Here is a 22,269-nt window from a genome sequence, read left to right as displayed (position 1 = left end):
CAGGAACACCATAGGGGAACCAACGACACCAAGAACATGCAGTGATGTGCCCAAGCTACTAGGAACTTGCCACGACAAGTGTCAATGTCGTAGCAGCTGAAGAAGACGACGGCTTGGCTGACATCTTCAAGATTGACGGATGCCGTCCCAAGGTCCCAGTCCTCGAGCTTAGACACCTTCACTGAGCTAGATCCGTTGTTGAACAAGTACAGGTGGCTGCTGCCTGTTGCGACGTGCTCTGAGTTAGGGATGGCAACGGGGACCGATCCTCGCTTTCTTGCGGGAAATTCCTCCGTTGGAGGACAGGAATGGGGCAAATTTTACCCCCACGGAGGACTAAACGGGGCAGAAATCATCCCCGTCGGGGCTGGCGGGGACGGGGATGGGAGGCTTTTCCCCGTCCCCGTTCCCCACGGGCCCCGGTAAGTGGTGCAGCTGCAGCACAAACAGCTTTCTGTGTGCTGTATTTGCTTGAAGGCCCAGGCAGCCCATTACAGCCCACCAGATAACCCTAGCCTTGTCTACTCGATCGTCCACTCCCCATCCAGTCTCGCTCCCGCACCAGTCGCACCACAGCCTTGAGCCGCCGCCAACAGCAAGAGGGTGAAGCTGCCGGACTCCTGCCGGCGCTAGGCCGCGCGCATGGCGTGACACCTGCCTAGCTGCAGGCCGAGCAAGAGAGCAACGATGGACGGACGCTAGAGGCTCTCCAGGACGCGGCCAGAAACCCACCCGAACATGACCGGCGGTGAGCCACGGCGCACCGGCGGCGGCATGGTCGGGAACACCCGCGGAAACAAGACTATCGCGAGGGAAGCGCGAGGGCATGGGCACCAGGAGCTCGTCGGAGTTCCATTCATGTGGGTTGTTGGCGTGGAGGTGGCGCGAGGCTAGCTGTCCATGGTAAGGTCGAGCTCGGCGGAAATGGCGGCCTGGCGTCCGCGAGATCCGCGATTGCCGGCGGGGAGAAGCTCCGCTTGGGCTAGGAGCGGCTCCGGCATGTGCGCAGGGAGGTGGGGAAGGTCGGGCTTGGAGGAATTTGGTGGAGGTGGCTGGGGCTCGGTGAATTTGGCCGGCGGAAGAGCTCGGTTTGGCGCCGCCGCGCCGTACTTGCCCCTGCCGGACCGGAGCAGATGAACGTGGCAGCTGCATCTGCTGCCGCTCGCGCCGGCGCCGCCGTCGCCGTCGCCGCCCAGCTTCCTGGCTCCCATTCGGATCAGGCGCGCCCGAGCAAAAAATCTCGCGGGAACGGATCAGGCGCGCGCGGGAAAAGGAAGCTCGGGGGCGATTGGGGGAGGAGGGGAGTCGCGCACGGGAGTGCGGAGCCTGGATTCGCGTCGGGGTATTTTTGCGGTAGGTTATTAACGTATGACTTATGAGCACCTGGGCCTTTTGTTCGTGCACCCAGGCGAACGGTCGAGCTGCCGGCCTGCCACCCATCTCTCCCCCACGACTCTGTTCATCATCCACGGGTTTTGTAATTTTGTTGGGACGCTAGCTCCCCCAGTCCCACTCGATCGCAGGTTGGTGCCGCGTCGCTCTCTTGTCTGCTGCTCGGCCGACGACGACCGGACCATGGTTATAGCCTCGGTTCGGCCGGTTCCACATGCCGCCTCCACCCGCGCGTCAACGAGCCATATTTCCCACAAAAATATCCGATTTTTTTTTTTGCGATGTTTTCGTGAGTTCGGCCGAGATTATTGTTATCCCCGTCATCTCGTCGCCACCTTCTTGGTGTCACGTTGCATTCCTGATTTAATAATTCCAAAATGACTTCAAGATAGTAATACCCCCCACGCTTGGGACGACCAATAAGCAAAGGAGGTCTATATGAATTAGTATTAACGTTGACTAGCCGCGCCACATCCGACAGGGCTGCGAGTTCTATAAACAGCAAAGGTCAACTCCTTCCTCGTAGCCGGCGCCACCACCCGTCTCAACTCTCAACCGCAGAAGTCCACCGATCCTCCCCACGCTCGCCGCTAGCTGGATCAAGATCGTGACAACGTGGATCAGGCGATCAGCTAGAGCGCACGCGAAAACAGAAACGTGGACCGGTACTTCTCCCGTTGCCCCATTTTGCCCCAGTCCATGCACATTACCGCTTGCTTTTCTCATCATCTATCTGCATCGAGTTTGATTCGTTTCACGGCGTTCCTACTACGATCCTACGAGTATGGGAACCAGTTGGCCAAAAGAGCATGCTCTTCTCTTCAAGTGTTTTTCAGCTCACGGCAACAAAGGAAGTGCCGCGCCATCGCGGTCACGTCCTACTCATCGTAATCATACCGTGCCTGTATGCGGCTATGCCTCGTTATTATCGTTACTAGGAGCACCATCACAGTTGACGAAAAAAGCACCACCGTGCGTCCGTGCCTTGTTGACCTATATTGGGCGAGGCTTCGGAAACAGTCGCTTGAATGGCTGTGTACGCGGTTAACCTTAACAAAGTCAGCCAGATAATACTCTTTTTACCCGTATGCTTTGCAACTTTTCAAGCAACTTGACTGATGCCCAGGTAGGTAGGTGCGTATTTGCTGTGAAGGAAACCAGACATTTTCAAACCCTCTCTCTCCGAAACGATTTTCAAACATTTTGGTTTGTTTGCGCGACTATGTTACTACTGATATCCAAAAACAACATACTATCCAAAAACAGCATACTATTGTTCCGTCAAAGCTGCGGTGCATTACCCCCTTCATCTCACAAAAACTGTTCGTTTAGCATTCAAAACTTGTCCTACAAAGAGTGTCCATATAACTTTCAGACAATCCAAAAAACCCCTCATAATACCTTCTAGCCCATTTAACGAATCAATTATTTACTCCCACCATCAATGCTTGAGTCAGACTCAGCTAAATAAGGAAATCCGACAATTACTGCAAACGTGTGTGCATAATTAATTCTACTCGGTAATCTATCCAATTATAATTATGGAGGTACTTTGGACTTTTAGCATTGATACTACTCCTATCTTATCTAAAAATTTTTAAGCACGACCGCCGGTTAGCAGACTCCTGAGCTCCTGAGCAGCTGGGGGTCTCGTCTCGGCCATCTGTGCACGCCCTCCGCAAGCGTGTGAAGAGTTTCGTCGGCACAGCAGCACAGCCGTGCAGTCCGGGTCCGCGAGGCTACACGATCCGAGCTGGCGTTTTGCTCCCACGCTGCCCTGTTCATCCACGGGATTTTGTCGGCACGCTGCACGCAGTCCCTGTCCCATGGCCTCGTTTCCTCGGTTCCACAATGCCGCCTCCACCCGCGCGTCAACGCGCTATGTCTTTTTTCCATGAGGTCGCGCCAATCCCCGTCGTCCGTCATCTCACTGCCCCTTGTTGGTGTAAAGTTGCATTCCTGATATTCCGAAACGACTTCAAGATGGCCGCAGTCCCAATCCAATGATTAATGCTCATAAAATTAAATAAACTGCCACATAGGATAAAAGAAGATGTGGCAAGAGAGGAAATGAAGAAAGAGAAGGAAATTAAGGACCCATTTAGATAGCAAGTGCTAAATTTTAGCATAATGTTAAAGTTTAGCACTCTCAAATGGAGTGCTAAAGTTTAGCACTTTAGTCTGTTTTGGATACTGTGCTAAAGTTTAGCACCTTTTGTGAAAAATGACAACATTGCCCCTCATTTACTCCTCTTAAATTGTAGCGGAGGAGAGGGGGGAGGGTAATGGTGGGAAAAAGTGGAGAGGGGGACCACTTTTAGCACTACTAGCACACCACTTTTAGCACACCTGCTTGGATACCCAAGTGCTAAAAGGGTACTAAAAGTGGGGGTGCTAAAGTTTAGCACCCCGTATCCAAACAGGGCCTAGCATGAGATCTAGTTTTTACGCACCATCCAAGATATAATGAGAGGTGAGTAGTATTAAATTCAAGTATGGAATAGTGATGTTTACATTGGAAGAGTAGTATCTAGTATTAGTTTTTTGGATGACATGAAGTTTATGAAAACTATAGCTAGTGTCTTGTGTTGTGACTGCCCTAAACACCGAGGTCAGCTTCTCATAGCCGTGGGGCCTGTTCGCTTCAGCTTATTCAGCTGGCTTATCAGCCACCAAACAGTGTTTTCCTCTCACAACAAATCGGACGTTTCAGCTTTTCAGCCGGCTTATAAGCTAAAGCGAACATGCCAGCTTTTCTCAACCGTAGAAGGGGCCACCTACCCGCTGCTGGATCAAGGTCGTGTGGCCTCGACGTCGACGACCTTTGACGCACGCACCAAGTGTGGGCTGTGCGCATGACGTCATGTGGTAGCGGATCAGCTGTTACACGGCAAACACATTACATTGTCCAAAGAAATGTGAGAAAGATGAGCACTGCACGACGATACGCACACGCTGGCATGTCTTCTAATTTTTCTTTGAAAAAAATGTATTTTTCATCTCTTAAATATTGTAAAAGTGTGACATTCATCCCTCATATTCTGTTCGGTGCAAATCAACCCCTTAACTAACTAAACCGGTGTATTTATCGTCCCCACCTTAGTTTAACAATGATTTAGTATCATATAACAATGGTTTAGGTTATGTAACCATCTTACTAATCACTCTTGAGCCATGTCTTATGTTGAGTCCATCGCTATAACACTTCGGTATGAACCTGTTTCGTTAATTTTCCAAAAAAATATTAGGAGCAACCAATTTAGAGGATTTATTGAAAAGTTATTGTGGGCTTTATATTTTTTGACTCGGCATATCACTAAGCAATAATTAGTCAGTCGATATATTACATCACTAAGCAATAATTAGTCAGTCGATATATTACATCACTAAGCAATAATTAGTCAGATTATATGACATAACCACCATTAAATGGAACTAAACCATTGTCAAGTTAAGTGGGAATGATTAGTGCACCGATATAATTAGTTAAGGGATTTATTTGCACCAATCAAAATATAAAGGATGAATATCACACTTTTCAAAATACGGATGAAAAATATATTTTTGCCTTTTCTTTTCCAAGCGGCTTGAAAGATAGGTCGTCGAAGGATACATGGCTCTCTCACAGTGCAGATTGAGTCCGATGAAAAGCATATATAGCTAAAAACAGTATTATTCTTGCTAAAAAATGCATATTATCATATCATACTGCATAGTCATATCGGTACCTTAGTTTGTTTATGTAGTTTGTTACACTCAACTTATGCCATTCTCGATGGCAAGTTTCGTTTCACTGTTTCCAAAACTGACGCGTTATCCAGATTGAAATGAAAACTCAAATGAGACAACCCCTACGATGCAAATTTTATTTTTATTGTTTCATAGATAGCCACTATATTTAATTCATGTATGACATGGAAGTTTTTAATTGGATACAAGATCAAATGAAATGAAACTCTAGCTCTCAGTGGAAGGTGTGGAAGAGTTTCATGTGCTGAAACCGTATAAACCAAGTTTAATCCCCAAGAAACTCATTTACCCTCTCTTTCTCTTCATAATTCTTATGCCATGTCACCATATTTTCCTACATGGCATCTCATTTATGGAGAACGAAACTCTTATTGAGAGTGGTCTTATAACTTTATCACATCTCATACCTCATTTTCTTGCTTTCTTTGGCACGGCAAGACACGGCACACAACACACCATCTCCAATTGCTTCTAGCCGTCGGATCCATCTAGTACGCAAGTAGCACATAATTGCTCCATTTTGACACCCCAAGTAGGAGTATATCGTTGCTCTTGCTTTTCTCAAACTGCTGCACTATTTTTAAACCGCCTTCCTATAGGCTATAGTCCTGAAGGCGTCTCCAATGGTACAAGTCAGTTGCTAACTTAAAAGTTGACATGGTATATAGACCGTTTTGAAGGTTGTGCTGTGAGCGAGACTAACTCTTCACTCTACACTAATTTCATACGTTTTGCACTCATAAATAAAATTAATTCGGAGTTACCAGAGGCCAAGGAAACAGCGTAGTTCATAATTGAGATGGTCCTTGCACGAAACGTAGAAAAATTACAGTTACAGCAGTATCAAATTCTCTCTTTCATTTTTATAAAACGTACGTAATTCTCCTATCCTACGCACGCTAATCAAATTTGCATCGGGATCAGCAGAGTATCTGCTCAGAAGCGACAAGAGAAGGAATTCCACGGTGATCTGCAGCTGGAACGCTGGATATGCCGTGTCCCCACCAGCAGGCATTCAAGCCCTCCGTTATTTATACCTCCTCGAACCAATCACCTAGGACCTGCTCCTTCCGCTGCACACCTCCACACTTCCCAATCCAACCCAATCCCCGTCACTACCACCCCCAGCCCGCCCCACCCACAACGCCACGCCCGCCCGCCCGGCGCGGCGCGGCGGTCCAAAACCCCAAACCTCAACGGCGACGGTGCCTTCTTGCTTCATCTCCTCCCCGCGCATCTCACCGGCTCCCAAACCTCTCGATGCACTGCCGCATGGCTCGCTTCCTGCTCCTCTTGCCAGCTCTAGCCCTGGTAGCCACCTCCGCGTGGGCCCCGGCCGCCTTCGCCGACCCGCAGGCCACGCTGCTCAACCTGGGGTGCAGCCAGTACAACGCCACGCCCGCGTCCGCCTTCCTCGCCGCCCTCAACTCCACATTCGCCGGCCTCCGCGCCAACCTCTCCGCCGCGGGCGTCGGCGGCGGCGGCGGCTTCGCCACCGCCGCGGAGCCGCGCGCCGCCGCCCCGGCGTTCGCCATGGCGCAGTGCCGCCCGTACGTTGCGGGCCGCGACTGCGTCGCCTGCTTCGACGCCGCCGCCGCGCGCCTCCGCGCCGCCTGCGGCGCCGCCAACGGCGGCCGCGCCATCCTCGACGGCTGCGCGCTCCGCTACGAGAGCGCGGCCTTCTTCGACCAGTCCACGCTCCCGGGAAACACGCAGCTCTGCAACGGCTCGGCCGTGGACGCCGGCGGCTTCGCGGACGCGGCGCGGGCGCTGGTCGCTGACCTCGCGGCGGCCGCGCCTCGCGCCCCGGGGCTCGCCGCGGCGGCCGCGAGAGGCGGCGTGTACGCGGCGGCGCAGTGCGTGGAGACGGTCGGGGAGGCCGGCTGCGCGCAGTGCCTCAAGGTGGCGGTGGGGAACATCGATGGGTGCCCGCCCAACTCCGATGGACGCGCCGTCGACGCCGGCTGCTACATGAGATACTCCGATAGGCCGTTCTTCCCGGCGAACGCGACTGTGGACCTCGCTGTGTACCTGCGTTCCGGTGAGTCTGCTAGCGTATCATGTGCTTTTGTGTTTTTGCTTGGGTTGTTAACCAAGGCTTCCATGTTGTGGATGATGGCTGCTGCGTGAATTACTTCGAGATGTTTTTGTAGTGTTAGACCGTGCCATGTGCCCCCATGTTTCTCACTCGCTCGGGCATTATGGATTAAGCAACTATTTCCCGATGAGTCATTGCTGATCTACATTCTAGTTTAAAATTTGCGATTCTGACATTAACATAGCAGATCGCTTCTAGAAATCAATTGTACTGCTTTGTTGAAGGGGTATTTCATCTGCGAGTAAAAGTATATATTAATTATAAACCTAAGCCAGAATGGTCCCATTGGTGTATTGGTGCATTCCTAAACTTTTTGGTGATGGGGTTTGTTTGAGTAGCAACACTCTAATGCTCAAACAAATATATCTATTTCAGTGCCCTTGGATTTTCTTTGTCATACATTTGTACATTTCAGAATCCAATGTCAGAAGTTTTTTTGGTGTCCTCTAATTTCTCTGCAAGTTATGATCAGTTTATTTGCTTAAGGGAGTGGTTTGGCTTGAAGTTTATCCGTAGTGAGGATTCAAATAGAAAGTAACAGCAAGTTCTCCAAATGGAACCAATGAAATAATTTTTTTAATTCTGAATGCATGATTGCTTGCAGGGAAGAAATCAAGTCAGAAAGGAGCCATCATAGGCGGCATTCTGGGAGGTGTAGCCTTCCTGTCTCTTGTTGGGCTGTTGACTTTCTTATTGATACATCGGTCTAGAAAACTAAAGCCTCGGAGAGGTAAAACGCTATGAAGCCTAGCATTTATCAGACTCAGCATTTCCACCATTTGTCATGAAATTCTCTTACAGGGTGATCAAGTAAACTAGCAGAATTGCTCCTTTCATGAGAACACTTCTTAATGCTATGGCCTTATTGGTCTGTGTTGGATGCAGCATGTTTAGCTTTATCACCAATGATTGTCAATCATGTTATTGATACTGGCATGCGTCACATGATCTTCAATGGTATTGGGGATTTGGGATTGCCAAGCCTTCTGTTTATATGGTAGTCTTGCCAATTAAATTGGTTGGCTATTCATAGTGGCTTAATAAGTCAGGCTAGTACATTAACGAATAGAAACAGATTATTCTTCTTTACATATCTATATGTAGACATGTTTTCATAGCCTCCATACTTCGGTTTTCTACCAGAAGCAAAATTATTGGTCATTTTTGTTTGCAGACTCTGATTCTTCAGTACTTTTGTACTTTATTTTGTTTTAACTTGAGCAATGTCTTACACTTTACTGTTTGCTGCTATTATAGAACCACAGTAAAATAAAAACCAAATTTGATAACCTGATCTTAGTTAAATATTGACTTTTCCATATTTTGCTCCCAACAGCTGTGCACCCACCCTGCAGATTTCTGTAGTTTTCAGTGGTATATTATGCATAAAATGTCTTGGAGTTTATCATTGATCTATTTATATTCGTTTTCATCCATGAGTATAACAACTCTGTGTTTGAAAAGGAAAAAAGGGTTTTATCTCTGTATTTTGCAATTACATTTGTCTGCAAAGAGTCAAATGAAAAACCGATCAAACTATTTTTTCTGGCATTTCCTTGCCTGACTGTTCTATGTTTTAGGAGATATACTTGGAGCAACAGAATTACAAGGTCCAACAAGTTTCTACTATCGTGATCTTAAGGCGGCAACCTATAATTTCAATGAGAAGAGTAAACTTGGAGAAGGAGGTTTTGGAGATGTATATAAGGTATGCTGGTCATATAACTAATCTTCTATATTAATTTGCTGATTATAGAACAAGAAAACTTAGAAATAACAAAATATTACAAGCAGGCTTTTCGTTTCTGACAGGGTTTGCTGAAAAATGGGAAAACAGTTGCAGTAAAAAAGTTGATAGTCATGGAAACTAGCAGGGCCAAAGCTGATTTTGAAAGTGAAGTGAAGTTGATCAGCAATGTTCATCACCGGAATCTTGTCCGGCTTCTTGGTTGTTCTCGGAAGGGCTCTGAGTTCCTACTTGTTTATGAGTACATGGCAAATGGTAGCCTGGACAAGTTCCTCTACGGTATATTACTCAAACCTAAGATTCTCAGATATTTGATGCTTGGTACTTAGTTTTCTTAGGTTTTCAGATCACTGCTGAGAAAATTATTTTTATTGATGCATCTGTTACTGCCCATTTGATTATGCTAGACAGTTCCATTAGTTTTAGCTGAATCCACCTACAACTATAACTAGAGTAAATCCACTCCAATTTCTTGGGTATATTTTGAGAATTGCTTTGCTGATAGTCCAAGCGGAGCCAATTGGTTAACATAACATTACTGACATGTGCTCTGTGCAATGTCTCATAATGGCATCACAGGTGAGCGACATGGAACCCTCAATTGGAGGCAGCGATTTAACATCATTGTTGGCATGGCTCGTGGTCTTGCATATCTTCATCAAGAGTTTCATGTGTGTATCATACACCGTGACATTAAATCTAGCAATGTTCTTCTTGACGATGATTTTCAGCCAAAAATTGCCGATTTTGGCTTGGCGAGGCTCCTTCCTGATGATCATAGTCATTTGAGCACAAAATTTGCAGGAACATTGTAAGTTTAAACAAGCAAATACTCCCTCCGTCCCAAATTACCGTTTGTTTGGCTTTCCTAGATACATAGGTAATAGTAAAAGCTATGTATCTAGAAAAGCCAAAACGAATAGTAATTTGGGTTGGATGGAGTATGGCATTATGAATTAAGCACTTATCTTATATTTTTTATTATATTCTTTTCTATTGGGCAGGGGCTACACTGCTCCAGAATATGCAATCCATGGCCAACTATCAGAGAAGGTTGACACATACAGCTTTGGTGTTGTTGTTTTGGAAATACTAAGTGGTCGGAAGAGCAACGATACAAGGCTTGAGCCTGAAACACAGTACCTGCTCGAATGGGTATCCATCATTCTTCATGAACTTCCCTCTTGGTGCATGCATTACTCCATATTGCTGTCATATCTCTTGTTTTACACGCACAATTTTATAAATCTGTAATCTATGCTTATTTTAATTTTTTCCTATAAATAAGCATTCCTTTGTTGGGTTGCACTATATGCATTATTCTGAAGATTTAATAGCCAATTGACGAAATTCCAGCACTGCATAGGCTGATCGTGGTGTTTATTATTAGTCTTCATAAGCCTTAGCAGTATTGTTCTTGTTTCATATGATCATCGTGTATCGAATGTACTAATTCTTTGTTATGTGCCAACACTTAATGGTGCTGGATGCCCTTTTGATCATCCCCTATGGTTGCACAGGCCTGGAAGCTGTATGAAAGTGACAACTTGATGGCCTTGGTGGACGAATCACTAGATCCAGAAGAATATAAGCCAGAGGAGGTAAAAAGAATCATGGAGATAGCTCTTCTCTGCACTCAATCAGCTGTTGCTGCAAGGCCAATGATGTCAGAAGTGGTTGTGTTGTTGTTGACGAGAAATGATCCAGAACTCCAGCCCACAAGGCCCACTTTTATTGACGCAACAAGTAGAGTGCGAGGTGAAACATCCTCTTCCAGTTCATCTTCTGCTTCCAAGGCCACTGTATCAGTTTCTCAGTTTTCAGCCAGGTAAAAAGTGTTGTATACGAATTTACTTCTTTTTATGTAGCCACAACATTTGTATCTGTACATATATGGTATATCTATATATGGCAAGGAGTGTCTGATTGTGTCAGTATATACGAGAGCAGTGTAAATCCTTTGTTATATCGCCTTTTGTTCCTGGATGATGTAACTATATCCATATTAGTATTGTGCTTTCTTTAAATTGTCTATTTGAGAACCTTCTTTGTCCCAGTTGTCTGCATTGTAGAGACTAATTTTTTTTAGAAAGAATTACAAAGTGCATTGACATCTAGTTATAAGGTATCATAGCCCATTCGCTGTAAAATGAATTCTGAATCCTGAGATGCAGTACAGTGAACAGCCTTATAATTGATTCGTTTAGCTGTTCAACTAGTTTGAAAAAGGCAACATGAGCAGCTGAAACTTATCCACCTGGCAGAAATGCATATTGTGGAGTTTGGGGAAGGGAGTTTCTAGGCAACCTTATCCTTGTTTCTTATGCAAGACGGCTGATTGGAACCCTGTACCTCCATGTACAAGTCCTTCCTTTCTTAAATATATGTTTTCCCTTTTACAGGGTCACCCTTTTGTGTGGTTCATTATAGTTCATTTCTCCTGATCTCCTGATCCTGACAAGCCCCTTTCTGTGTCATAATTTACAAAGAAAAGTCTATAAGAAAGCTGCACCTTTTATGGACAAGCCCTATCCAATGCCTTCAGGATGCACTTGGGGACTATTTACCAGCCTAGGCAAATGTGAAATGTCTATTCTGTAGTTCAGTCTTCAGTGGTGTCTTGTCGGCTACCAGAAAGTAAGCTGTGGTACTTGAACTCTGAAGTCATCATTTTCTCATAATTTGTCAAAATGATGCATCCGGTGAACTGATTGATGAAATTATTATCCAAAGCTGACATCTATGTAAGGATTTATTTATTAGCATATTGAGAACACTGCTTATCCTGAAGAAGTGAAGATCATACATTTAGCAAGGATAGTTGCCTTGCTTTTTTTTTTTTTGTATATGTGTACTAGTGGATGTCTGTTGACCCCAAAGATTTTTATAATCTATCATGTCATATTTTATCTGACAAATGGTGTAACACTATGGATTAGTTCACTTATCTTGTTTGCTTCCCGTGCATTAGTGTGTGCCACATAAGCTGACTTTACCAGACAACATAAAGACAGTAATCGGATGGCTGCATCCAACTTGTTGCACATCATTATAATTGGTTTCACATTGTTGCTTGATAGAGACAATTCGTCAACTGTGATTGTTTTCACATTGTAGCTTTGATGTGGACGGATCACCAGCTCTCGTATTAATTCCTCTTCTATTGTATAAAACAAATTGCATCATAGGGCAACTGTGGCGCAATTTATTCTGATCTATTGTACACATCCACCACTTCTTATTTGAGATATAAAAAACTAATATATGTGGAATCTCCTATTGAACATTATAGAAAAGAGGATATGCAACCACAATGATTGAAAGCTGGCTTTCTATTATATTTCTGTACTAGGTTGTTGAGGCATAAACTTTGCACATCAGAGTTAAGCTCACTCATGTTCTGATCTATGAATTTCAGATCAGAGTGCTGTCCTGCTGTCTTGCTTGTCATTTGGACAGTCTATGTTGTAAACCTTGGGTACCAAGATATGGAACTTAACTGCTATTTGTATACCTTTCTATGTTGCATGGTTTGCATTTCTGAAGACGACGTATCAACAAATTAAAAAATTTCCGTATTGCAGCTGGTACATACTCCCACCTGTCACAATTGATGCTATGGACAGACATTGACAACCTCAAGAGCATAACTTTTACCATCACATTCTGTTATAGTATATTAGTAAAACTTTTGTTTTCTTTCGAACAACGCATGAGACCTGCGTGTCATTTCATTAAGTATAAAAAAGAGTACGAGTGTGGTTAAGACCCACTTCGAGTACAGAACCCACACCCACACACGCCCAACAGGTATTATGAAGCACTTAACTTATTTTCAAGATGAAGCTATTCATATGGCTGGTCCAAGCATTTGTAAAATATCATTGGTCAAATTTAAGATAATTTGGTTGCACCTATCCTCTGTCCTGGTTATGCTAACTCTTTTTTTTCCTTAATGGATGATATGTTGCTCTGTTGTGTCTTCTCGAGAAAATACAATAGTTATCTGGTAGTTAATCTTATGACAAGGTTCTGTAGCCATGGAATCTCACCATACTACTATCTATGGTTTGTTATTATTGACTTGTTATACTTTTGAAGTATCACGAATTCAAATGCTCCCCACATACAATATATATGGAAGACATTTGAAAACTTTTACATACGTGGGCATTCACTATTGGTGAATTTGTAGGTAAGGTTTAATATGCAAAGTTATGGTGCTACATTGATGAAGATTACAGTAAACATAAAAACAAGTTATAAAAGTTCTGTTCTGCTCAATTTGCCTGTCCTGCACGTCTGTTACTGCATGATGCCACATACTAACACCAAAGCTCTGCTTTGCACTAGGTCTATTGAGAACGATTCTAGTGCTCCAGCCATATCAGGTACTCCCATACTCCCACAAAAAATAACTCACTAAAAAGTGCATGAAAATTCAACTAAAATTATGGATAGATAGAAGATGCAAGGATCTATGTTCATGTAACATTTGAAGTTGAACAAATTTCGTGCAAGGATTCATATGAACAGTTCATCCGACCCGATTACATGCTGATTTTCTCTTTTTTGATTCTCCTTGCACAATAATTTGTTCAACTTCAAACTTTTCATGAAAATATATTATCGCATACTCTATCCACTCATATTTTTGGTTGAATTGTTTACACACTTTGTGATGTATTTTTAATCACGGGAGTACGGGAGCACCTAATAGGCCTGGTCGCCTGGAGCACCTAATATGTTCTCCAACCTATCTGTGTCTTTTTATTTAGTGGTCATTCTGTTAGATAGTTATTATACTAAGAAGTACAAACTGCTTTGCCAACAGCTTGGACATCAATTCTAGTCAAACATAAAGAACAGTAGTTATTTCTTGAATAGTTTGGTGGGGGTCCTCGGGCAGACCTTGCTGATTCTTTTCAGTTGCTTCTGAGCTATCTGTATCCTGATTTTTGTGCTGAATCCTACCACCCTTGTTTGGCTTATTGTGTCCAAACCAAGCCAAGTGAAATCGATGCTAACCATCTAGCTTCTAGAACAAAGTTTAGCACGCCTGTGTACTGTGTTTACCTTCCATGCTCTCAGTTTGAATGCACTGGAGTTAATGAACGTGCATATAATTCATGATTTTATTATCTTATTATGCATGCATTTTAGATCCTTAAGAGTTCTGTGGAGATAGTTTAGTAGCTTACAGATGCACCTGAGACAGAAAGGTGCATATTATAAATATGTTCAATTGAAATAACTTGACAGTAAAATGATTTCCAAAGTTTGTCCTTGAACTTAAATGAATGGGGCCAAAAGATGGACATGTACTCGCTAGGTTAAATGTCATCATTATCTGTTAAACTTTGAGTAAAAATGCATTCCATAGGGAGCTTTTCTAAAATGAGGAGCATATATCTGTGAAAGGAGACATATCACCAAGTAATATTTCAATGTTTCCTGATACAATTCACTTGACTGTAAGTGAACTAGTAATCTAGGAAGATCTTAATGAGTTATCAGGCATCACTACCGCCATAGCAACAAGTTTGGAGGGCTGAAGTAACTCTTGCATAAGAATTGGCCACTAGTAAAAATTTGACAGCAACCTGGACCACAATGATAGGTGCTGCTGGTGCAATGCTGAGCACCTGGGACCTGTTAGATAATGATCATATGGCTGTTTTGTGCTATAATATTGAGATATCACCAACAAATTTCTTTTGCAACCGATTTTTCTGTCCTTTTGTTACAATATTGCATATGAAGATAAAACTTCGGAATCATATCGCCGCACCTCCACATAATTGCTTATGCATTCAGGAAGATGAATGATTTGCACTGTGACGTTGAAACCAGATTACTTAAATCCAGGCAGAATGGGACAGCTTTTGATCTGACTTTAAATTTACTGGAAAATACAACTTGTAGAGCATATACAGGGTATATAAATGATGGAAGCTAAGCTGGGACAAAGGGGTATATACATGTTTATGCAGATCTGACAGTTTCTGACGATGCAGATTCTCAGCATGTGTTTCTGATGTTCTTGTCCTCATGCAGCACAGAAAGAATTGCCCGTTTCAATGATGTAATTTGAGGTGACCAAACTGGGGCCTGGGCACCGAGTCATGTTGATGGAGCTTAGCTGAGCTGCCCACTGGATTATCTATCATCTATGATATGGAACATAAACATCAGGTAAACTAGAACAGATATAGATTTAAGGCATCCTATGTTACAGTAGATGTTGATGCTTGAGAAAGGGTAGTTCTAATTAAAACTCCACCTTGAGAAAATTGTATCTTTTTTTTTGGATTTCAGACTTTACTGATACTACTAATTGGTGGTATTTACTGTTAGACAACCTGTATTTGTGGTGTATGCGTGTGTGTATTGGGCCTGAGCCCAGGCGCCTAGCGCCGGCCGGCCCTGGATAGCTAGAGGGATACGAGGAGATTTTGTTCGATTCTGTTTCTATAAACCTCAAGATCTCCTCACTCTTATATATATGTACACCTATCCCTCTATCAATACAATCTATTATTCCACACATCTTCATTGCTTTCATAGTATCACGAGTCCGGGTTTCTACCTGATTCACCTCCGCACCCTAGCGTGCTGCCTCCGGCGCCGCACCCTAGTGCGCAGCCACCAGGCGCCGCTCCTCTTCTCCCATGTGCGTGCCACCCGCGCGCCACCGCTCCAGCCTTGTGCGCCCGATCTGTTGGTGCCGCACCCATGGCTAGCGCCTCCGTCCCCGCCCACGGCGCAACCACCGATGGCGCCGTCTCCAACCTTGAAGACTCGACTCCCCTCGATCTCGCTACTGCCAAGCGCGCTGAGGAGGAGCGCACTGCCTAGGTGAAGCTCGCCTAGGAAGCCCGCGACGCCGCGATCGCTCGTGCCGAGGCCGCCGAGTGCGAGGCGGAGGCTGCTGACAAGGAGCGCGACACGGCCGCCGCTCGCGCCATCGCTGCCTAGGATCTCGCCGCCCGCGAACGCGCCAAGGTGGCGCCGCGGCCGCCCAAGCCCCACCACAAGGACGACGGTGACGACGTCGGCTCCGTTCCCTCGGATGGCCCCATCTAGGCTCTCCTCCATGAAGCTGCTGCAATCATCAACCTCCACCCGCAAGCCGTGGTGGTTCAGAATATCCGCGCGCTCGTTCCCCTCGTCCTCGACGTCACATCAACCTTCTTCCCCCGCTGGCGCGAGTCCTTCCTCATGATGCTTGGGAAGTACTCCTTGGAAAGTCACGTTCTCTCTGACGTGGTCGCACCCGAGTCTCCAGATTGGGTCCGCATGGACTGCGTTGTGCGCTCGTGGCTCATGGGCACGCTATCCAGCGAGCTCGCCAACGCCGTCATGGAGCGCGACGCCATCGCCCGCGCCACCTGGCTCGCCCTTGAGTCCCAGTTTCTCGGCAATCAAGAGACGCGAGCTCTCTTCCTCGACGCCGAGTTTCGCAACTTCTCCCAGGGGGAGCTCTCCATCACCGACTAGTGCCGCCGCTTTAAGACCATGGCCGACTCCCTTCGCGACCTCGGCGAGCACATCACGGACCGAACCATTGTCCTGAACGTGATTCGGGACCTCAATGAGCGCTACAAGGATGTTGCGCGACACCTACGACGCAGTCGTCCCTTCCCCACCTTCCTTCAAGCGTGCAACGACCTGCTCCTGGAGGAGCTCACCATGGCCAAGATAGCGTCCGCCGGCGCTTTCATCGCCTCCTCTCGGACCGGCAGCTCCACCTCCGGCTCTTCCTCGTCAGCACAGCCGCCCAAGCAGCAGCAGCAACAGCCCGCATCCGGCTCCGGGGGCGGCAAGCGCGGCAGCAAGGGCAACACCGACGGCTCCAACAAAAACAGCGGCGGTGGCGCCACCGACGGATCCAGCTCCACAGGCGCGGCCGCCCCTGGCGCGGCCCAGAACACCTCCTGGCCCAACTACTACGTCCTGGTCCAGATGTGGCCCGGAACTAGGGCGCCTCCTGGGCCGGCACGTTGCCCTGGGCCTCCGACGCAGCACCAGGCGCTGCTGGCTCAGCAACACTAGCAGCAGGCCCTCGCCACCCAATAGCAGCAGCTCCTGGCGGCCCAGCAACAGGCACTGCTAGCCCAGCAGCAGCCCCACGCCCTGCTGGCCGGGCCATATGGCCAGTGGGCCATCCCGCCGGCGGGCTATTACAGCTCCGTGGCCGGTCTTCCCAGCTAGGACCAACAGACGCTCGCCTCCAACTTCAGCACCATGCCGCTTCAGCGGCTGCCGTAGCATGATTGGTACTTCGACTCCGGTGCCACCAACCACATGACATCCGATGCTGGTATCCTTTCGCGTCCTTTCATCTCTAGTTCGGTTTCTCCATCTTCCATTATTGTTGGAAACGGCAGCTTTTTGCCTCTCACCTCCACTGGCGCCACCACCCTCTCACATAAGCTTCGCCTTAATAATGTTCTTGTCTCACCGAACCTTATTAAGAATCTTATTTCCGTTCGTCAGTTTACTTCCGATATTAACTGCTTCGTGGAGTTTGACCTTCTTGGTTGTTCTGTGAGGGATCTGCCCTCTCGGGGAGAGATCATCCGATGTGATAGCTCCGGTCCCCTATACCCGCTACGGCTGCCGGCGTCGTCCTTCCTTGCTGCCGCCACACCCTCGCTTTGGCACCGACATCTCGGTCATCCGGGACATGAAGTTTTGTCTACATTAGCGCGCTCATCTGCTATCCCTTGTAATAAAGGTGCTGGTGATTCTACTTGTCATGCTTGTTAGCTAGGCCGCCACACTCGCCTCCCGTTTCATGTGTCATCATCTCGGGCTACTCGTAATTTTTAGTTAATTCATTGCGACATGTGGACCTCACCTATTGTTAGTGTCTCAGGTTTCAAATATTATCCGGTTATGTTGGATGATTGCTCACATTATCTGTGGACCTTTCCGCTGCGGCTTAAATCTGACATGTTTACTACTCTCGCCAATTTCTTTGCCTATATTGCTACACAGTTCGGCGCCACCATCCAGGGAGTCCAGTGCAACAACGGCCGCAAGTTTGATAACTCCAGTGCTCGCATGTTCTTCCTTACCCACGACATTCATCTTCACATGTCTTGCCCTTACACCTCGCCACAGAACAGTAAAGCTGAACACATCATTCGTACCACTAATAATGCCATTCGCTCCTTGCTGTTCCAGGCTAGTGTTCCCCCTTCCTACTGGGTCAAGGCTCTAAGTACTGCCACCTACTTGCTGAACATCCTCCCTACCAAGACGCTTAACTTCTCTACTCCTCACTTCGCTCTTTTTGGCGTTGCCCCAAAGTATGAGCATCTTTGCGTCTTCGGTTGTAAATGATACCCAAACCTCTCCGCCACAGCTCCTCACAAGCTCACTCCTCGGCCATGTTCGTGTTCCTCGGTTACTCCCCCCACCATAAGGGATACTGTTGTCTCAATCTCCAGTCCAATCGAGTCATCATCTCACGCCACGTCATTTTCCATGAAGCTTCCTTCCGCTTCGCCGAAGGGCCCTCTCCTCCTGCTCAGGAGGACTTTGAGTTCCTGGTGGATTTCTCTAGCCCTATGCCGCCGCTCCCAGCGCCACAGCATCTTCTCCCTGCAGGTCCCGCGTGCAGCTGTTCCTGGCGGCGCCACTTTCGCCGGGGCGTTGCACCCGGCCCCTGCGTAGGCGGCCATGGCTGCAGCCCCGCCGGGCCTAGATGCCTTCCCGCCCTCGCCCGTTGTTCCAGCGTCATCAGTCGCCGTCCTAGCGGCATCGCCTGAAGCCCCGTCACGGCCCTCGTCAGCTCCCGCACCACGGGTTGGGCGCGCCGCCGAATCGCACTCGCCGCCAGCTGCCGAGCCGCGTGCGTCTCCAGCCATCCCATCGCGGCGCTTCGACAACTTTATCTACTCTCGGAGGCCTGCGGCGCAGCTGGCCCCTGCGCCTCCCGCCTGTGCCACTGCGGGGGCGCCCGCACTGCATGCAGGGCTGTCTGCACCACCTGCGGGGGCGTCCGCAGGGGTGCCCGCGCCGCCAGCAGGGCTGCCTGTGGGGGCGCCTGCATCTGCACCCACGACGCCTTCGCCTCCTGCCGCTCCGTCCTGGCTCCCTGCTGGGGCTGTTCCAACACCTCTAGTGACCAACCGGCACGCCATGACCACACGCGGTAAGCTCGAATTTCGCCTGCCTGCTCTGTTTCAGGTCTCTTCGCTGTCTCCCGTTCCACAAAGTTACCAAGCTGCGCTCGCCGATCCTAACTGGCGCGCGGCTATGGAGGAGGAGCACTCAACGCTCCTGGCCAACCACACCAGGGACTTGATCCCTCGCCCTCCTCAGGCCAATGTGGTGACTAGGAAGTGGGTCTTCAAGCACAAGTACAAGGTTGACGGTTCTCTCAAGCGCTACAAGGCGCAGTAGGTTTTCCGCGGGTTCACCCAGCGCTCCGACGTCGATCGGAGACTTTCAGTTCGGTGGTCAAGCCTGCCACTGTCTGGACTATGTTGTCTCTTGCCGTCTCCCGTGGCTGGCCTATTCATCAGCTCGATGTGAAGAACGTTGTTCTGCACGGTACTATATCAGAGACAGTCTATTGTGTTTAGCCCGCCGGTTTCGAGGATTTTGCTCATTCCGATTATGTGTGGCGCCTCAACAAGTCCTTGTATGGGCTCAAGCAGACGCCCCGAGCATGGTACAGTCGTTTCGCCTCTCACTTACTTCAGCTCGGGTTTGTGGAAGCTAAGTCCGACACCTCGTTGTTCGTCTGCAGTCACGGAGCTGACATGACCTATCTTCTGCTTTATGTGGATGACATCGTGCTCGCTGCTTCTTCTACGGCTCTCCTGTGCCGCACCATCAGTGGTCTCCAGATCTTGGTCAGCTACACCACTTTCTGGGTATGCATGTTTAGCGTCATGGGACTGGTCTGCTTCTCTCTCAGCAGCAATTCATGCTTGAGATCCTCAATCGTGCTGGGATGACGGATTGCAAGCCATGCACCACACCTATCGACCTGAATCCGAAGTTGTTTGCTGATGGACCTCCGTTGGCTGATTCCACTGATTATCGCAATCTTGCGGGTGCTCTGCAGTATCTCACCTTCACTCGGCCGGATATTGCTTATGCTGTTCAACAGGTGTGTCTTCATATGCATGATCCTAGGGAGCCTCATCTTGCTGCTCTAAAGCGCATTCTTCGGTATGTCCGCGGCACCCTGGATCTTGGCTTGGTGATCCGTCCCTTTTCACAGTGTGACTTGGTGGTTTACTTTGATGCTGACTGGGCTAGTTGTCCTGATACGCGCAAATCCACCTTGGGCTATGCCGTTTTCCTTGGGGATAATCTTGTTTCCTGGTCATGCAAGCGGCGGAATACAGTTTCCAAATCTAGTGCTGAAGCCGAGTACCGTGCGGTGGCCAATGCCGTGGTTGAGGCCACCTGGTTACGCCAGCTGCTGGCGGAGCTCCACTCTCCGTTGCGCCGTGCAACCTTGGTATACTACGACAACGTCAGTGCTATCTACATGTCTTCGAACCCCGTTCAACATCAGCACACCAAAAATGTGGAGATTGATTTGCATTTTGTTCGGGAGCACGTCGGTCTTGGCGACATCCGCGTCCTGCATGTTCCTACAACTTCCCAGTTCGCTAATGTCTTCACCAAAGGATTGCCATCTTCAGTGTTCACGGAGTTCCAGTCCAGTCTGAATGTTCGATGCATCGACTATTCGACTGCGGGGGCGTGTTAGACAACCTGTATTTGTGGTGTATGTGTGTGTGTATTGGGCCTGAGCCCAGGCGCCTAGCGCCGGCCGGCCCTGGGGATATAAGGAGATCTTGTTTGGTTCTGTTTCTATAAACCTCAAGATCTCCTCACCCTATATATATGTACACCTATCCCTCTATCAATCCAATATTATTCCACACATCTTCATTTGCTTTCATTTACTATTGAGATTGGGTCGATGACGATGTTCCTACGTGATAGCAGTTCTGCTTATAGGCTGCGGAAAGTAGAGCCTTTGCATGTTGCCTTTACTTTCAGTAACGAGCTATCAGTTGCAATATTTAAAATATGACATGACCATGATAGAACCTTCCTTAAGACAACCCTGTGCTAAGCTTATAAATCACAGGCTGGCATCATAAACTCAATCGAGTATGATAAGTGTACCACGGTACAAATTATAGTGCAAAAATGTTTCGTATGTCAATCAAATATGCGATGGAAACAAACAGTGCATTGCCTTCTAACACTCATTGTTTATTCACTTAGTCTGGGAAGTTAACAACTAGTTTATGTTCTGTACTTCCTGACGAAACAAGCGTTCTCTTTCTTTCCTTTGCCCTCATACTTACAGGATATGGTTTAAAAAACAGTTGAAAACAGCTGTTCCATATCCATCTGAAGACAATCTTTGTCTTTCTTCTGTCTTTGTACTTTGTGTGCTTCATAAGAGCGAGGACATAAGCGTGTAAACATAGCAATATACTACACTCTGCAACACGCATGGTTGGGAACAACATGTATCCAGTAAATATTTTAATGTTCATTATTAGCAGTACCCCAAAGCAGACATGAAAGACTGGCTTTTCAGTTTAAGGGGGATAAGCAAATATGAATAATTTAGTGAGAAAACAGCATGCAAGAAACAAGGGTGGCTCTAGCTTGATTGGTAAAGGCTGGCTGGTTCATTTCCTATCAGACATGTTAAGCCTGACCAAATTGGTATGCCGGGAAGTGTCCAAGCATGAAAAGGAAATAGCGGAAACACATACAACTAAGCATGATAAGACCTCAACTAATCTCAATGAATAAATCAGAAGTTGATAAGAGAGGCCGGGACCATCTGATCAAGTATGTGACAGCATCTGTTGTTTAATCATGCAAGTGGTGAACATGTCACCAAAAAGAAGCATGGCCATTTGAAAAATGTGCCATCTCTGTAATTGTTGTTCTGCCCTATCCTCTGTTTCGGAATACCTATCAAGGATACCAAAGGGAAATAAAGGGGAACTTTCTTCCCTGATTAGATATTAGCTTATAGTAGATGTGCTGTGTGATCTTCAATTGTCTTTTATAATGCAACCACTGCTAACTCAACTTTTTTAACTGATCTGATTCTAAGATTTGCATGCTGATCAAGTGCAGTCATCACAAGAAAAAGGCACCTCATCCTAACTTTATGTGCTCCTTTGTGTTCCTAATTCCTTTTCCCGAGTAGTTCTGTGATGGTCCCATAACTTACAGATAACTGAAATTGAGAAATTGTATGCCTACTTTTCTG

General features: G+C 47.1%; 1 protein-coding gene and 1 pseudogene across 1 annotated transcript; both read left to right on the top strand.

The window, feature by feature from the left end:
* The first annotated feature begins 6,224 nt into the window (after positions 1-6,224).
* LOC117835162 (cysteine-rich receptor-like protein kinase 2) lies at positions 6,225-11,778 on the top strand. Its single transcript, XM_034714540.2, has 8 exons — positions 6,225-7,183; positions 7,845-7,970; positions 8,821-8,948; positions 9,053-9,266; positions 9,567-9,798; positions 9,992-10,142; positions 10,508-10,815; positions 11,390-11,778. The coding sequence occupies exons 1-8, from the start codon at positions 6,403-6,405 to the stop codon at positions 11,415-11,417; spliced, it is 1,968 nt and encodes a 655-aa protein (XP_034570431.1). The 5' UTR covers positions 6,225-6,402; the 3' UTR covers positions 11,418-11,778.
* Positions 11,779-15,722: 3,944 nt separating this feature from the next.
* LOC140221108 (uncharacterized) lies at positions 15,723-17,042 on the top strand (annotated as a pseudogene).
* Positions 17,043-22,269: the final 5,227 nt, after the last annotated feature.

Source organism: Setaria viridis, chromosome 9 (assembly GCF_005286985.2).
Source record: "Setaria viridis chromosome 9, Setaria_viridis_v4.0, whole genome shotgun sequence".
Classification (NCBI taxonomy): domain Eukaryota; kingdom Viridiplantae; phylum Streptophyta; class Magnoliopsida; order Poales; family Poaceae; genus Setaria; species Setaria viridis.
Note: the sequence above shows the minus strand (reverse complement) of the source record. Positions and strands in the feature narration are given on the sequence as shown.